This window comes from Cyprinodon tularosa, unplaced genomic scaffold (genome assembly GCF_016077235.1).
Source record: "Cyprinodon tularosa strain WSP-4 unplaced genomic scaffold, ASM1607723v1 ctg352, whole genome shotgun sequence".
In the NCBI taxonomy this organism is placed as follows: Eukaryota; Metazoa; Chordata; class Actinopteri; order Cyprinodontiformes; family Cyprinodontidae; genus Cyprinodon; species Cyprinodon tularosa.
The window spans coordinates 1,054,448-1,072,388 of record NW_024039066.1 but is presented as its reverse complement, the minus strand read 5'-3'; the positions used below and the strand labels follow the sequence as shown (position 1 = coordinate 1,072,388).

At 51.1% G+C, this 17,941-nt stretch overlaps 1 protein-coding gene across 5 annotated transcripts in view; it reads left to right on the top strand.

The window, feature by feature from the left end:
- The window catches only part of LOC119789980 (caskin-2-like), a 43,037-nt gene extending 26,760 nt beyond the window's left edge, over positions 1-16,277 (top strand). Inside the window, exons 10-22 of one of the 5 annotated variants that reach the window (XM_038295255.1) lie at positions 752-846; positions 4,154-4,271; positions 5,323-5,496; positions 5,868-5,942; positions 8,176-8,306; positions 8,611-8,677; positions 8,774-8,871; positions 9,195-9,305; positions 9,403-9,504; positions 9,575-9,713; positions 9,790-11,397; positions 14,692-14,953; positions 15,032-16,277. In XM_038295255.1, the coding sequence (XP_038151183.1) occupies positions 752-846; positions 4,154-4,271; positions 5,323-5,496; positions 5,868-5,942; positions 8,176-8,306; positions 8,611-8,677; positions 8,774-8,871; positions 9,195-9,305; positions 9,403-9,504; positions 9,575-9,713; positions 9,790-11,397; positions 14,692-14,953; positions 15,032-15,128 (3,077 nt within the window). In that variant the 3' untranslated portion in view covers positions 15,129-16,277. Of the gene's footprint in view, positions 1-751; positions 847-4,153; positions 4,272-5,322; positions 5,497-5,867; positions 5,943-8,175; positions 8,307-8,610; positions 8,678-8,773; positions 8,872-9,194; positions 9,306-9,402; positions 9,505-9,574; positions 9,714-9,789; positions 11,398-14,688; positions 14,954-15,031 lie in introns of all 5 variants that reach the window. The other 4 variants (XM_038295256.1, XM_038295254.1, XM_038295257.1 and 1 more) reach the window with 4 other exon arrangements.
- Positions 16,278-17,941: the final 1,664 nt, after the last annotated feature.

The window sequence follows — 17,941 nt, the reverse complement described above, 5'->3', positions numbered from 1 at the left end:
CAGCTTCTATTTCATCCCTTTAAAGATCTCAGGCTCTGATCTAGATGCTCTGGTTCTCTGTTAGCTCAAACCCGGTGAGAGCAGAGGCAAAGTCCTCGCTGTTTGGATCCGATGGGTTTAAAGGAATAGGACACCCAAAACATGATTAGCCTTCATTTTCTACTCACCCCCATGCTGAACAACACTCTGGAGTACTTTTTTGATATCTCAAATGCATCTGGAGATCTGGGAGGCTTCTTGCTGTTTGCTGACATTCAAATAATGGAGGTCTATGGTGACCGAGACAGAAAGGTCCATAAAAGTCCACAAAAAACGTGTCAATATTCCTCCATACTGCTCGTCCAATGTATTCCAAGTGTCCTGAGTGGGTATCTACTGTTTATGCTCTAAAAACATTCTAAATGACTTCGTTTCGAGTAAATTCTGGACGCTACCCACTCAGGACACTTGGAATACATTGGACGAGCAGTATGGAGGAATATTGACACGTTTTTGTGGACTTTTATGGACCTTTCTGCCTCGGGCGCCATAGACCTCCATTATTTGAATGTCAGCAGAGAGCAAGAAGCCTCCCAGATCTCCAGATGCATTTGAGATATCAAAAAAGTGCTCCAGAGTGTTGTTCAGCATGGGGGTGAGTAGAAAATGAAGGCTAATCATGTTTTGGGTGTACTATTCCTTTAAGCTTCTGATGGTCCACATAGCGCCCCCTGCAGGCTCCTTCAGCTCACTGTCTCTGGTTCCTCCTCAGATGCCACCGGAATCCTGCAGGTCAGAGCTCTGAAGGACCACTGGAACCTCCACGACCCCACAGCCCTGAACATCCGGGCCGGAGATGTGATCATGGTGAGCCGTCCAACCGGCATCCAACTGTCATCCAACCGTCATCCATCCTTCCATGGTCCATCCATCCATCCATCATCCATCCATCATCCATCCATCATCCATCCATCCATCCATCCATCCATCATCCATCCATCCATCATCCATCCATCATCCATCCATCCATCATCCATCCATCCATCATCCATCCATCATCCATCATCCAACCATCATCATCCATCCATCATCCATCCAATCATCATCTATCCATCCATCCATCATCCATCATCCATCCATCCATCAGCCATCCATCCATCCATCATCCATCCATCATCCATCCATCCATCCATCCATCATCCATCCATCCATCCATCATCCATCCATCATCCATCATCCAACCATCATCATCCATCCATCATCCATCCATCCATCCATCATCCATCCATCCATCAGCCATCCATCCATTCATCATCCATCCATCCATCCATCCATCATCCATCCATCCATCAGCCATCCATCCATTCATCATCCATCCATCCATCCATCCATCCATCCATCCATCCATCCATCCATCATCCATCCATCCATCCATTATCCATCCATCATCCATCATCCATCCATCATCCATCCATCCATCCATTATCCATCCATCATCCATCCATCCATCCATCATCCATCCATCCATCATCCATCCATCATCCATCCATCCATCCATTATCCATCCATCATCCATCCATCCATCCATCATCCATCCATCCATCATCCATCCATCCATCCATCATCCATCCATCATCCATCCATCATCCAACCATCATCATCCATCCATCATCCATCATCCATCCATCCATCCATCCATCATCTATCCATCCATCCATCATCCATCCATCCATCCATCATCCATCCATCATCCATCCATCCATCCATCCATCCATCCATCAGCCATCCATCCATCCATCATCCATCCATCCATCCATCAGCCATCCATCCATCCATCATCCATCCATCCATCCATCCATCATCCAACCATCCATCCATCCATCCATCATCCAACCATCCATCCATCATCCATCCATCCATCCATCAGCCATCCATCCATCATCCATCCATCCATCAGCCATCCATCCATCCATCATCCATCCATCATCCATCTATCCATCCATCCATCATCCATCCATCCATCCATCAGCCATCCATCTATCCATCATCCATCCATCATCCATCCATCATCCATCATCCATCCATCCATCCATCAGCCATCCATCCATCAATCCATCCATCCATCATCCATCATCCATCCATCATCCATCCATCATCCATCCATCCATCCATCCATCATCCAACCATCATCATCCATCCATCATCCATCCATCCATCCATCCATCCATCCATCATCTATCCATCCATCCATCATCCATCATCCATCCATCCATCCATCAGCCATCCATCCATCCATCATCCATCCATCATCCATCCATCCATCCATCCATCCATCCATCCATCATCCATCCATCCATCCATCATCCATCCATCATCCATCATCCAACCATCATCATCCATCCATCATCCATCCATCCATCATCCATCCATCCATCATCCATCCATCCATCAGCCATCCATCCATCCATCATCCATCCATCCATCCATCCATCCATCCATCATCCATCCATCCATCCATCATCCACCCATCATCCATCCATCCATCCATCCATCCATCATCCATCCATCCATCATCCATCCATCCATCCATCATCCATCCATCATCTCTTATCCATCCATCCATCATCCATCCATCCATCCATCCATCATCCAACCGTCATCCAACCATCATCATCCATCATCCATCCATCGTCCACCCATCCAACCATCATCCATCCATCATCCAACCGTCATCCATCATCCGTCCATCATCCATCCATCATCCAACCATCCATCCATCCATCCATCATCCATCCATCCATCATCCATCCATCCATCATCCAACCGTCATCCATCATCCATCCATCATCCGTCCATCATCCATCCATCATCCAACCATCCATCCATCCATCCATCATCCATCCATCCATCATCCAACCGTCATCCATCATCCGTCCATCATCCATCCATCATCCAACCATCCATCCATCCATCATCCATCCATCCATCATCCATCCATCCATCATCCAACCGTCATCCATCATCCATCCATCATCCGTCCATCATCCATCCATCATCCAACCATCCATCCATCCATCCATCATCCATCCATCATCCAACCGTCATCCATCATCCATCCATCATCCGTCCATCATCCATCCATCCATCATCCAACCGTCATCCATCATCCATCCATCATCCGTCCATCATCCATCCATCATCCAACCATCCATCCATCCATCCATCATCCATCCATCATCCATCCATCCATCCAACCATCATCATCCATCCATCCATCATCCATCCATCCATCCATCATCATCCATCCATCCATCATCCATCCATCCAACCATCATCATCCATCCATCCATCCATCCATCCATCATCCAACCGTCATCCAACCATCATCATCCATCATCCAACCATCCATCCATCCATCATCCATCCATCATCATCCATCATCCATCCATCATCCATCCATCCATCCAACCATCATCATCCATCATCCAACCATCCATCCATCATCCATCCATCATCATCCATCATCATCCATCATCCAACCATCCATCCATCCATCATCCATCCATCATCCATCATCCAACCATCATCATCCATCCATCCATCCATCATCCATCCATCCATCCATCATCATCCATCCATCCATCATCCATCCATCCAACCATCATCATCCATCCATCCATCCATCCATCCATCCATCATCCAACCGTCATCCAACCATCATCATCCATCATCCAACCATCCATCCATCCATCCATCATCCATCCATCATCATCCATCATCCATCCATCATCCATCCATCCATCCAACCATCATCATCCATCCATCCATCCATCCATCCATCCATCCATCCATCCATCCATCCATCGATCCATCCATCCATCCATCATCATCCATCCATCATCCATCCATCATCCATCCATCCAACCATCATCATCCATCCATCCATCCATCCATCCATCCATCATCCAACCGTCATCCAACCATCATCATCCATCATCCAACCATCCATCCATCCATCCATCATCCATCCATCATCATCCATCATCCATCCATCATCCATCCATCCATCCAACCATCATCATCCATCATCCATCCATCCATCCATCCATCCATCCATCCATCCATCCATCCATCCATCCATCCATCCATCCATGCTCTGTACCGCCCCCTGCAGGTGTTGGAGCAGCACCTGGATGGACGCTGGAAGGGCCACATCCACGACAGCCAGAGGGGGACGGACAGAGTGGGCTTCTTCCCTCCGTCCATCGTGGAGGTGATCAGCAGGAGGAACGGTCAGTCACACGCTGTCTGGGAATTCTATTATTGTATTTCTATTTTCCCTGGATTAAACAGAACATAGAAACAGAGAGGAATCTGGTAAATCTGAAATCCGTTCTGCGATTTGGGATGCTATAATTTAATATTGTATTATTTTTCAGATTTATTCTGGATTAATCTGATTTAGACCTAAACTTAGACAGATTTTACTTTTTCATTTTGTTCACACACGTGTAAACAAAAAAAATGTTGTTAAGTAAAGCATTTGTTTAAGTGCAGCCTTGATAAAGGTAAGCAGCTGTCTATTAATCTGGATTCTTTTCTCAAATTTATCCTGGATTAATCTGAATTTTTTTTGTTTTGTTAGATTTATCTGGGATTAATCTGGATTCAGGTTTAGTCTCAGTTTTATCCTGGATTAATCTGGATTCAGGTTTAGTCTCAGTTTTATCTGGGATTAATCTGGATTTAGGCTTAGTCTCAATTTTATCCTGGATTAATCTGGATTCAGGTTTAGTCTGAGTTTTATCCTGGATTAATCTGGATTCAGGTTTAGTCTCAGTTTTATCCTGGATTAATCTGGATTCAGGTTTAGTCTCATTTGTCCCATTTTTCTGTTCTGTTCGGTTGTTATTTTTCGGTATTAAACCGGATTATTAATCCAGGTCTTCTGTCCCTGCCATGTCCAGCTGGAGTTTTGTGTTCAGTTAGTGTTTATTTTAGAGCCCAGTTTGGTTTAGGTTCTGGGAACTAACGCCTCGATGGAACCGTTAAATGTTATGATGATAAAACCTCAGAAGGTCTTCTCTCAGCTCTACTGGTTGGAAAAAGGTTTATTGGTTTTGGACCAACTGGGCTCAGTGGTTCTGGACGTCTCCCTGTGTCTCTCTGCTCAGTCCGTCTCTCTCAGGAACTAATCCAGCTGCTTCGGTACCATCCCATGCTCCTCCCTCCTCCTGCTGCCTCCATCACTCCATCCAGATATTGACCACTGACCTCTCACTCTAACCACCAGCTTGATAACCTGCCCTTCCTCCTCCTCCTCCTCCTCCTCTCGCCCTCTAGGGGGCACCCTCTCCCGGCACGCCTCTCTGCCCACCCAGCGCCAGCAGCTCCTACCTAAAGCCCCCCTCTCCTCCAGCCTAAGCTCCGCCCCCCACACCGACGACTCCTACAGTCTGTATGCCCCGCCCAGCCACGTGGTGCTACCGCTGTCCAACGGCCTGGCTACCTGCACAGGTACGGCACACACTGCAGACACACACAGGTGCACAACCAGAACCAGACGGTGCGGTTAGGCTAGAGCTCAACCTGGGCTCGGTTCTGGAATCGTTCTTTTAAGGCGGACCTTTAGCGGGCGCCCTGAGACCTCTGACATCACCGTAGGCGATCCACGGTCTCCGAGTGACGGGAACGCCAACAGTGAGAGTTCTCCTTATCCGGACCGGTTCTGATCCGATCAGTTTGGATTTTCTGAGACGTTTTAAGTCTTTGGTTTCTTAGATTCTTCCTCTTTGATTCCCACTGAAACGTCCCGATCAGAAGAGTCTGTTCCCTGTGTGGTTCCTCTCAGTCCCAAACAGAACCTGGTCCATCTTTGTCTCTGATAGGTTTGTCTTCCAGCCTCCTGTCTCAGCCTGGGTGTCCCTTTGAGGACATCTGGGTCCTCAGGGACTCGCACCACGGTAAGGCTTAGTCCGCATCTAGAGCGTCTGCCCTAAAGCTGCTGAGCTTCAGACCCGTCGCACCCAGACCACCAGAGACCCGGCTGTCCCTCCTTAGATTGGCTCCAATCTGAACTTCCAACCTTTAAGGATCAACTTTAGTTCCAACAAGCCGCTTTATTGCAAAAAGATTTATTTTCACGGTAAAAAAATACATTAAACTACTGTGAGATGTTTAGTTTTAATACATGGCTTAAAAATATTGTAATGTTGTCTATGCAGCAATGCATTCTGGGTAAATGATCAGAAGAGGTGATAAAGATGAGGAGGACCAAATACAGGAAGAAGTGAAGTTTGTCGCTTGCTTGTTGCTGACCGATCCGTCCTGCAGAATAACGTCCGATCAGGCAGTACTTCCTTTTTCTTACCTGTGGGGTGGGTGGGGGGGTTCCTTTTCAGTAGTTTTGTAGTTGCATAAATATCGCATATTCTAAAGACCATGACGTCACGCAATACGGCGGAGGGAATGGAAAGACAAATCTTCAATATTTTTTATATGATATAGTTTAGCATTCCTAAATGTTTTAAGTATATAAATAAGTATTTTCAGTTCCGTTATTACCTAGTTTTTGGCGACTCGATCTTAATATTCTGTTCCTGCATGTGCGGGACGGATCGTGCTAGCGGTATGGATCGTGCTAGCGGGACGGATCGTGCTAGCGGGACGTGCTAGCGGGACGTGCTAGCGGGACGGATCGTGCTAGCGGGACGGATGGTGCTTCTGGGACGGATGGTGCTTCTGGGACGGATCGTGCTAGCGGGACGGATCGTGCTAAAGGGACAGATCGTGCTACTGGGACGGATCGTGCTAGCGGGACGGATCGTGCTAGCGGGACGGATCGTGCTAGCGGGACGGATCGTGCTAGCGGGACGGATCGGGTAGTGACTCTGCTGCTAGGACATGCTAACCCAGATAGAGAGCTGTGAGTTAGGAAGCTGCGGCATTTCTTGCAAGAAAAAAGGTTCACATTTATTTAATGTCCTCAGATGGAGAGATAGAGCTCTGACTGAGGAAACCTCAGTACATTTATACCTTACAATTTCCCAAAACACACACTCCCCCCCCCCCCAGGGGAACCAACCCACCTCCTGCTTAAAGAACTTTCTCACAGACAGAGTTCATCAAAGCCGTTCCCTGTGAGGTTAATCTATCTCCCACTGGTCAGATGGATGTTCTCCTCTTCATGCCATGAAGGAGGCTGTGACTCATTCTTATCTCTCTTGACCTTCGTTTGGAGCCGTGAGGCTAAGAACAGACGTACGTCAACATGTTTTACTCCACAGAGCTATGCTAAAAGAGGCTGTTAGCGGTTAGCATCGGGGGGGGGGACCCGTTCATCCGTTTCCATTTGCATGTTTTCTAAACTAAAACCAGGCTTTGTTGGGCTGCTGGATTAAACCTGTTTGGTTTAGTTAGCATTAGCCGACCTGGCAGCTGACCAGCAAACAGTACAAAATGAGAGCTATGGATCTGGTGTGCGCCACTTTCTGGCTCTTAGGAGCTAACCACGTAGCATTGACCTTTAAACGTAAAGTTTCTCTCCACCTTCTCCAGATGATTTCCTCCTAGAATCTCCGGGTTTGTGACTTCAAAGAAAAATCAAAGTTTAAAGCTTTTAGTTGAAAACTTAAAACCTGATTGTATTTGGAGTCACTGCTTCAGATCCAGACCAGTTTTTCTTGGCGTCTGTGGTGGTTAACCGATCAGACCCGGTAACTTCGATCAAGGTGTTCCGCTAGGTCCGGTTCTGGGACCGTTTCAGTTAGGGTTCAGCTATCGGCCCAGAAGCTCCTGGTGAGGGCAAACGCTGGTCGTCTCGGTGTGTCGGGTCCAAAACGCGCTGCTGCACGCTAAAATGGAGCCCCATGCTAACAGCAATCCCTCACTGCTGCCACAGGGGGGCGACAGCAGGTCGTCCTGAGAAGTAGCTGCTGCATGTTGATCTAAAAGGTCAGGAAGGAAGTGGAGCGGTTCTAGAGGATGAAGGAGGAGCTGAGACCTTCAGAGAGCCTGAAGAACCGCCTCCTCTTTAGAAGGTTCTGGCTGCTTGCATCCCTGCAGCCGCGCTCCCTGCATCTCCTGGTCACCAGCATCGCAGGCTTCTTTAGACTGAGACCCCTCCCCAGCTGACGCCGGCCCGGTCCGCCAACCCCGCCCTCTGCAGGCGCTGACTGTTTTTTTTTGTGCTTCCAGCGGGAGACAGGAACAGCGTGGGCAGCACCGGCAGCGTGGGCAGCACCCGCAGCGCCGGCAGCGGACAGAGCACCGAGAGCAGCGGAGCCCCCAACGGACACCAGCAGAACACCGGTCACCATGACAACAAGGTAGAACCCGACCGTCTGTCCTCACTGAGACCACCGGACCGGAGCAGGTCCAGGTCTAATGATAGAAACAGTAAAGACAGGCAGGTTCTGTTGGACCAGTTTGGGTCGGACGGATCAGGTTTGGATCCAGGATCCGTTTGATGTTTAAACCGGCCTGTTAGCTGCAGCAGCGCGTTAGAGGCGAGCCCAGAGCTGCAGCATAAAGATCATCTGACTGATGGAACCGAGGGAATAAGTTAGATATTTGAAAAGAACTTCAGTTCCTGTGATCTTCAGCTGAACTCTGTCCTTTATTCCTTTGCAGCTGGCGCCCCCTGCTGCTGAAGCAGGGCAGTCTGCAGACCAGATCCAACAGGCCGACAGTCCTGCAGGTACGGTTCTTCCCTCCACCTCAGAACCTCCCATCCTGTCAGGCAGCCCTGCGCTGACTGGGTGCTGAGTTCAGGAGTTGTGCTCCCGTCCTCCAGGTGGCGCCGCTCGGAGACAGACGGTGATGGTGCAGCGTCCTGCAGAGCCCAGCTTCACGCAGCAGTTTGTTCGTCCGCAGCAGCTCCTGGAGGGGAAGGTAGACGGATCTGATGCTTTCTGTCCACGTTGCGTTTCACTGGTTTCCTTCTGCAGGACCTGGAGGTCCGTCAGCCTCCCAGAGCACAGGTCCATCCGGACCGCTCTGGTTCTGACCCAGTTCTGGATCCCTGAGGAAATCTGAAGCAAATGTTTTCTGTTTTAAATAAATTTCAGATGTTTGATTGATTTAGTTCAGTTCGAATGTCATTTAAGAACATCCTGATGGACTCTTGATTGAGCCTCAGATACCTGCTGAGTGTTTGTGTCTGGACGCAGATGGCGGCGCCACTGTCTGACCCGCTCCCTGTGTTGCTCTGTCAGGATGCGGACGCCATCTATCAGTGGCTCAGTGAGTTCCAGCTGCAGCAGTACACCGAGAACTTCCTGAACGCCGGATACGACGTGCCGACCGTCAGCAGGATGACTCCCGAGGTGAGTGAACTCCTGTAGAACTAACGGCGAGGCTAAAAAGGCTGGACCCGGTTAAAACCCGGTACAAATGGCCACCAATGATGTGTTTCCTGTTCAGGATCTGACCGCCATCGGAGTCACCAAACCAGGACACCGCAAGAAGATCTCCATGGAGATCGGCAACCTGAACATCCCAGAGTGGCTGCCGGAGTACATCCCGGTAAGACATGGCGCTTTCAGCAGGCCGTGGATGTTCTGAATGTGTTCTGACCCGGTTTGTCTCCTTGCAGTCGGACCTCGGAGAGTGGCTCAGCGCCATCGGCCTCCCGCAGTACCACAAAAAACTCTCTGAAAATGGCTATGACTCCATCAGCATCGTCAAAGACCTGACATGGGAGGACCTGCAGGAGATCGGGATCACCAAGCTGGGTGAGCGTGGGTCCGACCCTCCCGGTGACGGCCATGTTACCGAGAAACCCGTCTGATGGTTCCCTTCCCGCTGCAGGCCACCAGAAGAAGCTGATGTTGGCTGTGAAGAAGCTGTGCGACATCCACAGGGCCATCCTCAACGCCGAGTCCGGCCCCGGAACGCTTCGGCGTAGAGCGCCCGGGGGCCTCCACCTGGTGACCATCGACTCTCCTGATGCCAGCAGTGAATGTTCTTCTCCTCACACTCCCATGATGGTGACCTTTCAGGACAGCGAACTCAGCGCAGAGCTTCAAACCGCTATGTCGAGTCACTACGGCGGCTGCGAGGAAGGTTTGGCCATCAAGAACGCTGTGGGGATGTCCCGCAGCCAGGAGAGCATCGACGCTCGGTCCAGAGGTTCTGGCCGCTCCCAGGAGCCTCCCACCGCCTCCATCAACCCTCACAGCTGGTCCCAGGAGAGCCTTGAAGGAAGCCCAGCCCGGGAGAGGAACCTGCCTGAAGGCTGGGACCCGAGGCCGCTGCAGCACCAGCCGCTGCCCAAACAGGTTCCTCTGGGAACGGCCACAGTCTTCAAGTACCCCGCCATCCCGGCCAAACCCAGACTGCCTGGATCCCGTAATAACTCTCCTCATGGCTCCCCCGCCCTGAAAGGTTTCAACTACCTGCACTCCGAGTGCGGCTCCACCGACCTGAACCGACCCGAACATCTCAGGACCCTGACCCCGCCCCACAGGCGCCCTCAGAGCAAGACCCGCTACGCCCTGTCAGACGGGGAGCCGGACGAGGACGACGACGACCTTGCCGTGCCTCGGGGAAGCGTTCCTTCCTATGCCACTCTGACCCGGAAGCCCGGCCGCAGCCAGCTGGCCCGCTTACAGTCCAACACGGACAAGAACAGCGGCGTGGGCCGCAGTCAGTCGTTTGCCGTGCGAGCTCGTAAAAAAGGTCCGCCCCCTCCGCCGCCGAAGAGACTGAGCTCAGTGAGCAGCACCACCAGCAGCGAGCTGAGCGACAGCAGCCCCACCTCCTCCTCTGGGGGCGTGGTCACCGACAGCCCGGGAAGCGTCCGCAGCATCGCGGCGTCTCTGCAGGGCAGCCCAGGCCTCAGACTGAGAGCGGAGGCCTCAGAGGCCGCAGAGGTGAGGAGGAAAGTTCAGAGCGTTTCCAGTCAAACCAGCAGCAGCGCGGCGGGCGACCCAGGGCTGAAATCCGATTCGGAGGAAGAAGAACCAAAGGATGGTGGACTGGATGGATCTTCGTCACCTCAGAACAGTTCCAGCGAGTGCATTCCCTTCGCTGAGGAGGGCAACCTGACCATCAAACAGAGACCCAAGGCTCCAGGCCCCCCCAGGGCTGAGGCCGTACTGGAACCACCAGACAAACCAGCAGCCAAGACTCTGGAGGTCCCCGAGTTCAACCTGAAAGAGTCCGACACAGTGAAGAGGCGCCACAAACCCAAAGACAAGGAGCAGGGCGAAGGCTCCCCCGTCAGGTCAGGAGCCGAAGCATCGGGGTCGGAGTCTGGGGGCAGCAGACCTCCGTCCAGGAACCAGGACCGGGTGGACCCCAGAACCAGCGAGAGGTCCAGCAGTCCAGCTGCAGGTTCTCCTGTTAAACCTTCTGTCTCAGCAAAACCTGCCGTCACCCCAAAACCTGTTCGCCACAGTCTGCTGGCGTCTCACGGTGAGACTCACACTCAGCTCTCCTGAAACGCAGATTTCACAGGGGGGGGTTAGAGTAAATGTTCTGGTTCAGGGGTGGACTAGTCCAGTTCCAGGGGGCCGGTATCCTTCAGGAGTTATCTCCTCAGTCGGTTCCTCATCAATCATCTAATGACTGCATCCAGGTGAGGAACCAAAGCCAGATCTAGAAGCTGTAGGGTAGCCGCCCCCCAGGAACTGGACTAGTCCACCCCTGTTCCTCTCTGAAAAGGTTCTGGCTCAGACCCGGGATGTAGAACCTGGACCTGTGGTGGTATTTAGCGGGTGACTTGGAGATGGCCTTTGGACTATCTCCTCTGAACTTTAAGCTGAGGCCTGACCTGTCCCACCTGAGACCTGACCTGTCCCAGCTTAGACCTGACCTGTCCCACCTGAGACCTGTCCCAGCTTAGACCTGACCTGTCCCACCTGAGACCTGACCTGTCCCAGCTAAGACCTGACCTGTCCCACCTGAGACCTGTCCCAGCTTAGACCTGACCTGTCCCAGCTAAGACCTGACCTGTCCCAGCTAAGACCTGACCTGTCCCAGCTGAGACCTGGCCTGTCCCAGCTTAGACCTGACCTGTCCCAGCCGAGGCCTGACCTGTCCCAGCTGAGACCTGGCCTGTCCCAGCTTAGACCTGACCTGTCCCAGCTGAGACCTGGCCTGTCCCAGCTGAGACCTGGCCTGTCCCAGCTGAGACCTGGCCTGTCCCAGCTTAGACCTGACCTGTCCCAGCTGAGACCTGACCTGTCCCAGCTGAGACCTGGCCTGTCCCAGCTTAGACCTGACCTGTCCCAGCTGAGACCTGGCCTGTCCAAGCTTAGACCTGACCTGTCCCAGCTGAGACCTGACCTGTCCCAGCTGAGACCTGACCTGTCCCAGCTTAGACCTGACCTGTCCCAGCTGAGACCTGACCTGTCCCAGCTGAGGCCTGACCTGTCCCAGCTGAGACCTGGCCTGTCCCAGCTGAGACCTGACCTGTCCCAGTTTAGACCTGACCTGTCCCAGCTGAGACCTGACCTGTCCCAGCTGAGACCTGACCTGTCCCAGCTTAGACCTGACCTGTCCCAGCTGAGACCTGACCTGTCCCAGTTTAGACCTGACCTGTCCCAGTTTAGACCTGACCTGTCCCAGCTGAGACCTGACCTGTCCCAGCTCAGACCTGACCTGTCCCAGTTTAGACCTGACCTGTCCCAGCTGAGACCTGACCTGTCCCAGCTTAGACCTGACCTGTCCCAGCTGAGACCTGACCTGTCCCAGTTTAGACCTGACCTGTCCCAGTTTAGACCTGACCTGTCCCAGTTTAGACCTGACCTGTCCCAGCTGAGACCTGACCTGTCCCAGCTTAGACCTGACCTGTCCCAGTTTAGACCTGACCTGTCCCAGCTGAGACCTGACCTGTCCCAGCTGAGACCTGGCCTGTCCAAGCTTAGACCTGACCTGTCCCAGCTTAGACCTGACCTGTCCCAGCTGAGACCTGACCTGTCCCAGCTTAGACCTGACCTGTCCCAGCTGAGACCTGACCTGTCCCAGTTTAGACCTGACCTGTCCCAGCTTAGACCTGACCTGTACCAGTTTAGACCTGACCTGTCCCAGCTGAGGCCTGACCTGTCCCAGCTGAGACCTGACCTGTCCTAGTTTAGACCTGACCTGTCCCAGCTGAGACCTGACCTGTCCCAGCTGAGGCCTGACCTGTCCCAGCTGAGGCCTGACCTGTCCCAACTGAGACCTGACCTGTCCCAGCTTAGACCTGACCTGTCCCAGCTGAGACCTGACCTGTCCCAGTTTAGACCTGACCTGTCCCAGCTGAGACCTGACCTGTCCCAGCTGAGACCTGACCTGTCCCAGCTGAGACCTGACCGGTCCCAGCTGAGACCTGACCTGTCCCAGCTTAGACCTGACCTGTCCCAGCTTAGACCTGACCTGTCCCAGTTTAGACCTGACCTGTCCCAGCTGAGACCTGACCTGTCCCAGCTGAGACCTGACCTGTCCCAGCTTAGACCTGACCTGTCCCAGCTGAGACCTGACCTGTCCCAGCTGAGGCCTGACCTGTCCCAGCTGAGACCTGGCCTGTCCCAGCTGAGACCTGGCCTGTCCCAGCTGAGACCTGACCTGTCCCAGTTTAGACCTGACCTGTCCCAGTTTAGACCTGACCTGTCCCAGCTGAGACCTGACCTGTCCCAGCTGAGACCTGACCTGTCCCAGCTGAGACCTGACCTGTCCCAGTTTAGACCTGACCTGTCCCAGTTTAGACCTGACCTGTCCCAGCTGAGACCTGACCTGTTCCAGCTGAGACCTGACCTGTCCCAGCTGAGGCCTGACCTGTCCCAGCTGAGACCTGACCTGTCCCAGCTTAGACCTGACCTGTCCCAGCTGAGACCTGACCTGTCCCAGTTTAGACCTGACCTGTCCCAGCTGAGACCTGACCTGTCCCAGCTGAGACCTGACCTGTCCCAGCTGAGACCTGACCTGTCCCAGCTGAGACCTGACCTGTCCCAGCTGAGACCTGACCTGTCCCAGCTTAGACCTGACCTGTCCCAGCTTAGACCTGACCTGTCCCAGTTTAGACCTGACCGGTCCCAGCTGAGACCTGACCTGTCCCAGCTTAGACCTGACCTGTCCCAGCTTAGACCTGACCTGTCCCAGCTTAGACCTGACCTGTCCCAGTTGAGACCTGACCTGTCCCAGCTTAGACCTGACCGGTCCCAGCTGAGACCTGACCTGTCCCAGCTTAGACCTGACCTGTCCCAGCTTAGACCTGACCTGTCCCAGTTTAGACCTGACCGGTCCCAGCTGAGACCTGACCTGTCCCAGCTTAGACCTGACCTGTCCCAGCTTAGACCTGACCTGTCCCAGCTTAGACCTGACCTGTCCCAGTTGAGACCTGACCTGTCCCAGCTTAGACCTGACCGGTCCCAGCTGAGACCTGACCTGTCCCAGCTGAGACCTGACCTGTCCCAGTTTAGACCTGACATTTGTAAGTCTAAGCTGCCATTTCATTTAAACCTTGAACTTTAGACTCGATATCTACCAAACCTGAGTTTGACCGTCTGGAACATTTTGAGATTATCTTAAGTTGATCTAGAAATGTCTATGAAGTTTCCTTAGGTGGAACTGACTCATAGAGGGTCTGTGGTCCTCCTGGTTGAAGCTTTAATGCTGCAGAGACTCGTTAGTCTCGCCCAGACTTGGTCGTCTTGGTCTGGACTCTCTGGTCTCTACCTGATTCCTCTCCATCTTTTAACTCGTTCTGACTCCTGTTTTCCTCAGCAGGACGTTCCTCTCCCACGTTGACCATCAGTGTGGTCCAAAGCGTGGCCTTCTCCTCCTCAGCCCCCCAGGGGCCCCCGGCCCCTCACAGCCCCTCTTTGGCTGCTAGGAGACATCAGGCTCTTCCTTTAGGACCCAGTCTCACACCTGAGTCTTCTAGTGAGACGGAGGAGGTCCAGCAGAGACTGGACCAGACCAGCACCTCTCTTGCTGCGGCGTTGGAAGCCGTAGAGACAAAGCTGATCCAGGACGGCGGTTCCGGGGGGTGAATATTCTATATTTATATATCTATATATATCATTGGCTGGATCTTTGTCCTGTTGTTTTAATGTTGTTTCACCAGCAGGGGGAGCACTGTGAGGTCAGCAGGGACCATCCTGGACGACATCGGGAACATGTTCGACGACCTGGCTGACCAGCTGGACGCCATGTTGGATTAAAGAAACCAGGCTCCAGTCAGACTCAGACAGCAGCGCCTGAACGTGGCTGCCGCCGCTAATGGCGTCCAGCCGCTCGTGGCGTCCAGCCCGCCGCGTCGCTGAGGAGAAACTTTAACGGATTTAAACATTTATTTTCTGTTACCTGCTTCCAGAAAACATCACCTGATCAGCTCCTCAGCAGAGAGACTGGCTCCATCTAGTGGCCAAGGCTGGTGCTGCTTCAACACGGACAGCTGGTTTTGGTTCTGCTGCTCTCCATACCTCATTCTCCTGGTTCTGGTTCTGGTTCCTGATCAGTATTTCTTCGCCCTCTAACTTCTCCTTCATGAATGAACTCTTTATGAATGCGTCAGAACTCTGACACTGACCCAGTCGAGCCCATGAGACCATTAACCGTCCAGACGGTCCAATGGAGCCGCCTGGAGCCACCGAGCAGAACCTGAAGGTTCCTGGAACCAAGCGGTTGGTTCTGGTCCTGGTTTCCAGCTTCCTGTGGGTCAAACAGTCCTTCAGAACTTTATTCAGAGCCAAACTGAAGCAGCCCGGTACCATTCGACCCAACTGTAGCTCTGATGACTGGTTCTGATCGGCCATCAGGCCCAGGAGGACATCAGGAGTCTGGAGTCCTCTGTGGAGAGGTCCGGTTCTGCTGGATGAACACGAACCGGGTCGGTCTACCCTCCTGTGGCACTGATGGACGCGAGGCTGAACCCAGCTGGTTAAGGCTCGGTTTGGACCCGTTTCATTTCCTGACATCAGTGTTCTGGATCTGACCCGGATTGGGAACAGAACCGGGCTCCTTAGAACATGGTTCTACTAACTCCTCTCTGACCCAGTTGGTATTAACCGGGTCGTTTAGCAGAACTGGAACCAAAGCTTTGTACAAAGTTCTTTTTTTTTAAATTATAGCCTGAAGGTTTCTTATAAATGTTCTATTTGTGTTCAGCCTCTGGTTCTGGTCCGTTTGACCCGGATCTCAGGACCCAAAGGAGCGGTTGGATCCTGGTCTAATCCAGCAGAGGGCGCCATTGCTGTGCTAAGGTTCCAGTCGGAACCAACTGGGATTATTGGATCAGATCCAGAGGCCTAAAACGTTCAGCAGAAAGTTCTCAGAACCAGAGGAACTGCTGGATTATATAATCTGATTAAATAGTTTCACCAGAGGAGATAAACTATCCATTTTATAACGTTTAAAATAAAGTCGGACGGAATAAAGTTTTCATTTTGTATGAAAGTGATGATGATGATGTCATGAGGAGGAAGATCCATCATCATCATCATCATCATCTGCTGTTATCTAATCTAGAAAATATTTAATCAAACATGAATTTATGAACAAATTCCAATATTTTAAAGATTAAATAAGAAAAAATACAAAAATAACTTATTAATATTTTTGTTTTCAATAAAACATTAAACCTGCTTTTACAGAAAGGGGCGTGTTTTACTGCATGAGTATCAGCAGGTAGAAAACAGTCAGCAAGAAACAGTCAGCAGATAGAAAACAGTCAGCAAATAAACAGCAGATAGAAAACCGTCAGCAAGAACCAGTCAGCAGATAGAAAACAGTCAGCAAATAAACAGCAGATAGAAAATAGTCAGCAAGAACCAGTCAGCAGATAGAAAACAGTCAGCAAGAACCAGTCAGCAGATAGAAAACAGTCAGCAAATAAACAGCAGATAGAAAATAGTCAGCAAGAAACAGTCAGCAGATAGAAAACCGTCAGCAAATAAACAGCAGATAGAAAATAGTCAGCAAGAAACAGTCAGCAGATGGAAAACAGTCAGCAAGAAACAGTCAGCAGATAGAAAACAAACAGCAGATAGAAAACAGTCAGCAAGAAACAGTCAGCAGATAGAAAACTGTCAGCAAGAAACAGTCAGCAGATAGAAAACAGCAAGAACCAGTCAGCAAGAAACAGCAGATAGAAAACAGTCAGCAAGAAACAGTCAGCAGATAGAAAACAATCAGCAGACAGAATACAGTCAGCAAGAAACAGTCAGCAGATAGAAAACTGTCAGCAAGAAACAGTCAGCAGATAGAAAACAGCAAGAACCAGTCAGCAAGAAACAGCAGATAGAAAACAGTCAGCAAGAAACAGTCAGCAGATAGAAAACAATCAGCTGATAGAATACAGTCAGCAGATAGAAAACAGTCAGCAAGAACCAGTCAGCAGATAGAAAACAGTCAGCAAGAACCAGTCAGCAGATAGAAAACAGTCAGCAAATAAACAGCAGATAGAAAACAGTCAGCAGATAGAAAACAGTCAGCAAATAAACAGCAGATAGAAAACTGTCAGCAGATAGAAAACAGTCAGCAAGAAACAGTCAGCTGATAGAAAACAGTCAACAAGAAACAGTCAGCAGATAGAAAACAGTCAGCTCATAGAAAACAGTCAACAAGAAACAGTCAGCTGCTGGAAAACAGTCAGCAGATAGAAAACAGTCAACAAGAAACAGTCAACTGCTGGAAAACAGTCAGCAAGAAACAGTCAGCTGATAGAAAACAGTCAACAAGAAACAGTCAGCTGCTGGAAAACAATCAGCATATAGAAAACAGTCAACAAGAAACAGCCAGCTGCTGGAAAACAGTCAACAAGAAACAGTCAGCTGCTGGAAAACAGTCAGCAAGAAACAGTCAGCTGATAGAAAACAGTCAACAAGAAACAGTCAGCTGCTGGAAAATAGTCAGCAGATAGAAAACAGTCAACAAGAAACAGCCAGCTGCTGGAAAACAGTCAACAAGAAACAGTCAGCTGCTGGAAAACAGTCAGCAGATAGAAAACAGTCAACAAGAAACAGTCAGCAGATAG